At 41.8% G+C, this 8,437-nt stretch overlaps 1 protein-coding gene across 1 annotated transcript in view; it reads left to right on the top strand.

Moving 5' to 3' along the window:
* Positions 1–7,291: 7,291 nt before the first annotated feature.
* The window catches only part of HFE (hemochromatosis), a 9,369-nt gene continuing 8,223 nt past the window's right edge, over positions 7,292–8,437 (top strand). Inside the window, exon 1 of the mRNA XM_008587621.1 lies at positions 7,292–7,387. Within this exon, the coding sequence (XP_008585843.1) occupies positions 7,312–7,387 (76 nt within the window). The 5' untranslated portion in view covers positions 7,292–7,311. The remainder of the gene's footprint in view (positions 7,388–8,437) is intronic.

Below are 8,437 nucleotides of genomic sequence, written 5' to 3'. Positions count from 1 at the left end.
TGGTGTTATCAGCACCGCACTCTATCAAGTGAGCCACGGGCCGGCCCTTCTCATAGAATTTTTAAAAATATCTGATAGATGGATGTTTTTTCCCACAAGTTACACCTTTTAAAATCATTTTTATTGTTTACACCATAACTTAATTAACACTTGTTCATTTATTTTAGGTAGGACTTTAAATAGTCTTCTCAACAAATAGTGGTGGGACAACTAAATAGCCACGTGAGAAAGAATAAAGTCGGACCCCTATGTCAGACCATGTATTACGAGTCAGAAGCTCAAGAATTAGGAAAGCTGATGGTGTAATTCAGTTAGACTCCAAAGGCCTGAGAAAGGGATGGGAGATTCTGCTGGTGTAGGTCCTAGAGTCCAAAGGCCTGAGAACCAGGAACTCCAGTATTCAAGGGCAGGTGAAGATGGAGAAGGGAGAGGGAATTCACCCTTACTCTGCCTTTTTGTTCTGTCTGACTCTGAAAGGTTTGGATGATGCCTGCCCACATTAGTGAGGGAGGTCTTCTTTACTCAGTCTACTGATTGAAATGCTTTTCTCTTCTAGAAACATCTTCATAGACACATGCAGAAATAATGCTTTACCAGCTAGCTGGGCATCCCTTAGCCCAGGCAAGTTGACATGTAAAATTAACTGTCATCTATATGAAAATTAACTCAAAATGGATCAAAGACTTAAATGTAAAAACTAAAACTATAAAACTTTTAGAAGAAACCATAAGTGTAAATCTTCCTGACCTTGGATTTAGCAATAGTCTCTTAGAAATGGAACCAAAAAAACAAGCAACTCTCCCCACAAAATAGGTAAATTAGGTTTCATCAAAATTAAAAATGTCTATGCTTTGAAGGTAAGTGGAAAAAACACAAACTGTTTCTCCCACTCTACTCTCACAACACACTTTTGACACCAGTATGGGGATTTCTCACCACCAGCAAGCAGGCAGGCAATCTGTTTTCCAGCAGACACCAACTGGGTGTTTTCCAATTCATTTCCCATGCTACTTACATGAAGACAGCATTGGGTCTCACAGTCTTGTGGGACTGAGCCCACTGTAGGCATCAGTCACAAATCTGGACCACTGGAGCTTCTGACTGACCAGCTTCAACTTGGGGTTCCGACAACCCCCACTTTGGGTTTGATTAATTTGCTAGAGCAGTTCACAGAGCTCAGAAAAACATGTTTACTGGTTTATTATAAAAGATATTACAAAGGATACAGATGGAGATACATAGGGCAAGGTATGGGAGAAGGGGTATGGACCTTCCATGTCCTCCCCAAGCCTGACACCCTCCAGGAACATGTTCAGCTATGAACCCTGAACCATGTGTTCAGCTATAAAGCTCTCTGAACACTGTCTCTTCAGGTTTTTAGGGAAGCTCCATTACATAGGCATGATTGAAGCATGGACAACTGTGTAGAAATATGATTGGACAAAAAGGGCATGATCTAACACTAATACACTGGGGAAACCCAGTAAGGCCTGTTTGTTCAGATTCTTCTCAGCCTTTCTGTGCAGCTTTCCTTTCTTCCAGGTGTGCGGCAGGGCTCCTCCTGAAATGGGAGTCTTATCACCTGCAATTAGAGAAAGTAGGTCAGAGAATATTTTTATGCCCAGCTCCAAGACAGAAAGGAAGAAGATTAGAGTTTTGCCTTGGTGAGCGAGGAACCATAAACGAAAAGCAATATTTATATATATGATAATATCACTGAAGTACACCATCAAGAAAGTAAAAAGACAGCTTATTGAATTGGAGCAAATATTTCCAAATCATATATCTTATATGAGACTTATATTTAGAATATATAAAGAACACCTACAGCTAAATAATAAAAGGACAGATAACCTAAATAGATAAATGGGCGAAAGATCTAAACAGATGTTTCTTCAAAGATTTACAAATGGCCAATAAGCAGAAAAAAGATGCTCAACATCTCTGGTCATCAGAGAAATGCAAACTCAAATCACAATGAGGTACCACNCCACTTTGCATTTCTTTTATTACCAAGTGCTTTGGGTCTTCCTGTACATCAATTCCCTGTTCATTTCTTTCACTCATTTTGACTTGGAGTTTCTAGTTTGTTCTCCTTGATCTACAAGAGTTCCTCATGTATTCGAATTACTAATCCTTTTGTCTATTTCAGACATTGCATATAATTTTCTGCCATTCTGTCAGGTGTGTATTAACTTTATCCATGGTGTCCTTCATTGAACAGGAATCCTTAACTTTAATATAAAGAAATTCACCAATTTCTATTTTATAATATGGCTTGTGTTTTTTACATTTCTGACCATGCCCTACATTTATCCTTTGGTAACTTCTCACTTCCCCATCTCCCTCCACTGGAGACTATAGCTATATATGTGTATAAGGGGTGGGGGTGGGGGCAGTGAGAGGGTTATGTGTATGTGTATAATGCGGGGAGGTCAGATAAGTATGTATATAGGGGACTGATGTCATGTATATGTGTATATGTTGGGGAGCAGAGGTCAGGTGTATCGGAACATATGGGGAGGGAAGATCACAACTCTCCTCATCCAGCTGCTCTATCCTTGCATAGGAGGCTGAGAGATGGGGGTGGGGATCAAGAGGGTGTCTCTCCCTTTTTATTAGCCCCAATGTACTACAGGATTGCTGGTGGTTATTTCTCACAGAATTTTTTTTTTTTAAAGATGACCAGTAAGGGGATCTTAACCCCTTGACTTGGTGTTTTCAGCACCACGCTCACCCAGTGAGCTAACCGGCCATCCCTATACAGGGATCCAAACCTGTGGCCTTGGTGTTATCAGCACCGCACTCTATCAAGTGAGCCATGGGCCGGCCCTTCTCATAGAATTTTTAAAAATATCTGATAGATGGATGTTTTTTCCCACAAGTATCAAGTGAGCCACGGGCCGGCCCTTCTCATAGAATTTTTAAAAATATCTGATAGATGGATGTTTTTTCCCACAAGTTACACCTTTTAAAATCATTTTTATTGTTTACACCATAACTTAATTAACACTTGTTCATTTATTTTAGGTAGGACTTTAAATAGTCTTCTCAACAAATAGTGGTGGGACAACTAAATAGCCACGTGAGAAAGAATAAAGTCGGACCCCTATGTCAGACCATGTATTACGAGTCAGAAGCTCAAGAATTAGGAAAGCTGATGGTGTAATTCAGTTAGACTCCAAAGGCCTGAGAAAGGGATGGGAGATTCTGCTGGTGTAGGTCCTAGAGTCCAAAGGCCTGAGAACCAGGAACTCCAGTATTCAAGGGCAGGTGAAGATGGAGAAGGGAGAGGGAATTCACCCTTACTCTGCCTTTTTGTTCTGTCTGACTCTGAAAGGTTTGGATGATGCCTGCCCACATTAGTGAGGGAGGTCTTCTTTACTCAGTCTACTGATTGAAATGCTTTTCTCTTCTAGAAACATCTTCATAGAAACATGCAGAAATAATGCTTTACCAGCTAGCTGGGCATCCCTTAGCCCAGGCAAGTTGACATGTAAAATTAACTGTCATCTATATGAAAATTAACTCAAAATGGATCAAAGACTTAAATGTAAAAACTAAAACTATAAAACTTTTAGAAGAAACCATAAGTGTAAATCTTCCTGACCTTGGATTTAGCAATAGTCTCTTAGAAATGGAACCAAAAAAACAAGCAACTCTCCCCACAAAATAGGTAAATTAGGTTTCATCAAAATTAAAAATGTCTATGCTTTGAAGGTAAGTGGAAAAAACACAAACTGTTTCTCCCACTCTACTCTCACAACACACTTTTGACACCAGTATGGGGATTTCTCACCACCAGCAAGCAGGCAGGCAATCTGTTTTCCAGCAGACACCAACTGGGTGTTTTCCAATTCATTTCCCATGCTACTTACATGAAGACAGCATTGGGTCTCACAGTCTTGTGGGACTGAGCCCACTGTAGGCATCAGTCACAAATCTGGACCACTGGAGCTTCTGACTGACCAGCTTCAACTTGGGGTTCCGACAACCCCCACTTTGGGTTTGATTAATTTGCTAGAGCAGTTCACAGAGCTCAGAAAAACATGTTTACTGGTTTATTATAAAAGATATTACAAAGGATACAGATGGAGATACATAGGGCAAGGTATGGGAGAAGGGGTATGGACCTTCCATGTCCTCCCCAAGCCTGACACCCTCCAGGAACATGTTCAGCTATGAACCCTGAACCATGTGTTCAGCTATAAAGCTCTCTGAACACTGTCTCTTCAGGTTTTTAGGGAAGCTCCATTACATAGGCATGATTGAAGCATGGACAACTGTGTAGAAATATGATTGGACAAAAAGGGCATGATCTAACACTAATACACTGGGGAAACCCAGTAAGGCCTGTTTGTTCAGATTCTTCTCAGCCTTTCTGTGCAGCTTTCCTTTCTTCCAGGTGTGCGGCAGGGCTCCTCCTGAAATGGGAGTCTTATCACCTGCAATTAGAGAAAGTAGGTCAGAGAATATTTTTATGGCCAGCTCCAAGACAGAAAGGCAGAAGATTAGAGTTTTGCCTTGGTGAGCCAGGAACCATAAACGAAAAGCAATATTTATATATATGATAATATCACTGAAGTACACCATCAACCCAGCTCCAAGACAGAAAGGAAGAAGATTAGAGTTTTGCCTTGGTGAGCGAGGAACCATAAACGAAAAGCAATATTTATATATATGATAATATCACTGAAGTACACCATCAAGAAAGTAAAAAGACAGCTTATTGAATTGGAGCAAATATTTCCAAATCATATATCTTATATGAGACTTATATTTAGAATATATAAAGAACACCTACAGCTAAATAATAAAAGGACAGATAACCTAAATAGATAAATGGGCGAAAGATCTAAACAGATGTTTCTTCAAAGATTTACAAATGGCCAATAAGCAGAAAAAAGATGCTCAACATCTCAGATTTACAAATGCCAATAAGCAGAAGAAAGATGCTCAACATCTCTGGTCATCAGAGAAATGCAAACTCAAATCACAATGAGGTACCACTTCACGTTCATTAGGATGGCTAGAAAGATAAAGATGGACAATAAGAGATGATGGCAAAAATGTAAAGAAATCAGAGTTCTTATACACTGCCGATGTGAAGGTGAAATGGTATTGTCACTTTGGAAAACAGTGTGGCAAAACAAAAAATGGTATAGTTACTTTGGAAAACAGTGGTAACTCTATGTTTAACCTGAAAAGATTAAACATAGTTACTATATGACCTAGCAAATCTACCTGGGTATATAGATATTTACCCAAGTGTTATGCTCTGAAAGTTTGTTCCCTCCAAAGCTCACGTGGAATCTTGTTCCCCAGTGTGGCAGTGTTGAAAGATTGGGCCTTTGAGGGGTGATTGAATCATAAGGGCTCTGTCCTCATGAACGGGTAAGTCCATTCATGGATAAATGGGTTAATAATTTAACGGGTTATCAGGGAGCAGCCTGGTGTCTTTATAAGGAGAGAAAGAAAGGATGTGGATGTGCTCTTTGCCCCTCTCACCATGTGATACCTTCCACTGTCTAAGAACTCTGTAGAGAATCCCCACGAAGAAGGAGGTCTTCACTAGATGCGCTCCCTTGCCCTTGTACTTCCCAGCCTCCAAAATTGTAAGAAATACATTTCTTTTTTCATAGATTACTCAGTTTCAGATATTCTGTTACAAGCAACAGAAAACAGCTAATACACCAAGAGAAATAACGTAAGTTCACATAAATACTTATACATGAATGTTCGTAGCAGCATTATTCCCAATATCTAAAAAATGGAAACAACCTAAATATTCATCAGTGGATAAATGGATAAATAAAATCTGGTGTCGTATAGCCTTACAATGGAATAGTATTGGTCCATGAAAAGCATACCTGAAAACATTATGCTAAAGGAAATATGGCAGTCACAAATAAACTACATATTGTATGATTCTGTGCATATGAAATGTTCAGAATAGAAAACAGATTGGTGATTGTCTTGGTCTGGGGGTTGGGTAGTGAGGAAAGGTGGAGGGATTTGGGAGGTGACTAAAGGGTATGGGGTTTCTTTTAGGAGAGGTGGAAAATATTATAAAATTAACTATGGTAATGGTTGCAGACTTCTGTGAATATACTAAACCCATTCACTTTTACTTTTTTTTTTTTTTTTTTTGGTGGCTGGTCAATCTTTACATTTTAATAGATGAATTGTATGGTAAGTGAACTGAATCTCAATAAACCAGTTAACCAAAAAAAAAAAAAAAACAACCAGCACAATCAACCCCCCAAAGTACTCATCTATTCACCTACATTTAAGAGGCCCTGATTTCCAAGTTTGATTTTTTGGAATTGCCAAAATTTGTATACAAGCTTAGAAAAGTATTACTTTTTGGATTTGTTGGATATTTAACGGTTTTGGACAAATCAGATAAATTAAATTTGTTAATACGCTTTGAAATGTCTAAGGCAGTAATTCCCAAACTTTGGGGGGAGGGGGGAGGGGTGGAGCTTTAAAAAAAAAAATTCTCAATGCCCAGGTGGCAACCATACCAATCAGAGTATCTAGGGGTGGCATCAGGGCCTCAATATGTTTGATGATTCTCCAGGTAATTCCAATGTGCTGTAGTGTGTGTAAAACATTCGTCAGGTAATTTAATTATGTAAGTTATGAAAAATGTTTCAAGTGGGACCTAATTTAATTAATCAAAGAACAAACTAAAGTTTTTATCAAAAAATTATTATATTTCTAATTCAAACCAGGTCCACAAGTTGGATTATGCTTGAGATAAACGTTTTGAAAGTGTATAATTGTATGTTTAAAGTATTTGTTAGTGGGCCAACCCGTGGCTCACTCGGGAGAGTGCGGTTCTGATAACACCAAGACCGCGGGTTCGGATCCCTATATAGGGATGGCCGTTTAGCTTACATGGGAGAGCGTGGTGCTGACAACACCAAGTCAAGGGTTAAGATCTCCTTACTGGTCATCTTTAAAAAAAAGTTATTTGTTATTTAAGTATTGAAGTTTTAGATAAAATTGTGAAATATGCTTTCTCCAAGAGCAACACCCCCCTCAGGATTTAAAACCCAGGAGCATGGCTGGGTCCCTGAGTGCTTCCCGAGCAGGTACCCTCGACTGCAGGAGGGAGAGAGTTGAAGTTCGGGAAACCCACTGCTGTTCACGCCTGGCCGGGAAAGGGATCCCACCCACCAGGAATAATTACCTGGCATCCCGGGAGCCTCAGCAATGGCTCCAGGCTGACTTCTTGAGCCATCGGATTTCCCCGCCCCAGCGAAGAGGCGGAGACGCGCAGGGACACGCCTCCGAGCCGCGGAAATGCGCCCGCGAGCCCGGCCCGCGCTGCTCCTCCTGATGCTGCTGCGGACCGTGGTCCCACACCGGCGACCGCCGCGTGAGTCCGAGGGATGAGGGCGAGCTAGGGACGTGGAGGGGGAGGAAAAAGCGAAACTAGCGCTGAGGATTTTACTAACCTCGGAAGAACTGCTCAGCCCTAGTCGCAGTCCCCTCCCCCTACTTTCTGCGCCCCAACCCGGAGAGGCGACGCCTGCCACTGAGCCGCGGACGGGAGCTGCTCCCCCGCCCGCCGCCCCGCCCCCTGTCCCGGACTCCGGTGTCCCTTCTGTTCGGAGTGGCTTTTGTGACCACCCGCTCCTTTCCTCCGGCTGTGACGCTTTGAAATAAATTTCGTAGTTTCTCACTTGGGCTAAGCTAAGCCTGGGGGTCTTTGCACTCGGGTCTCGGTTTTAAGGTTTCAAATACTAGCCGTGCCGTTTCTTCCCCAGTCATCCCAGACCAGGAAGTTCTCACCAAGGGCGACCTTGGCCAGGGCGCCCGCCGCGAAGAGTTAGGAGGCATTTGGCTGAACAAACCCTCAGCGGACCCGTGCGGGGTTTCCACGTCAGAACTAATCGCGCAGGCCGGCGGGGCTGCGTGCAGGCGGGGTTGGGGGTCTGAATTGTACCCCACCTCCACCCCCTTTTGGAAGAGAGCTGGGTGGTCGGCTCCTGAGAGAGGCCTACCTTGGGCTTTTCCCGACTCTTGACAGTTGTTCTTTTGGCTAGAAAAATAAGTGTTATTTTTGAACGTTTGACCTGAACGTAACAGTTCTCTTTTTCAGCCAGGATTTGTTGATTTCGAGGTGCTGTTTAATTAACCGGCCTTTTCTTTCTTTCTTTCTTTCTTTTTTTTTTAAAGATGACCGGTAAGGGGATCTTATCCCTGGATTTGGTGTTGACAGCACCACGCTCACCCAGTGAGCAAACCGGTCATCCCTATATGGGATCCGAACCCGTGGCCTTGGTGTTATCAGCACCGCACTCTACCGAGTGAGCCAGAGGTTGGCCCTTAACCGGCCTTTTCTAAAGGATGCCAAAGTAATGATAATTAGCATTTATGCAGTGTACTCAGTTTTTTTTTTTTTTTTTTTTTTTTTAAAAAATAA

This window comes from Galeopterus variegatus, unplaced genomic scaffold, assembly GCF_000696425.1.
Source record: "Galeopterus variegatus unplaced genomic scaffold, G_variegatus-3.0.2 Scaffold4468, whole genome shotgun sequence".
In the NCBI taxonomy this organism is placed as follows: Eukaryota; Metazoa; Chordata; class Mammalia; order Dermoptera; family Cynocephalidae; genus Galeopterus; species Galeopterus variegatus.
This window is presented reverse-complemented; position numbering and strand designations above follow the sequence as displayed.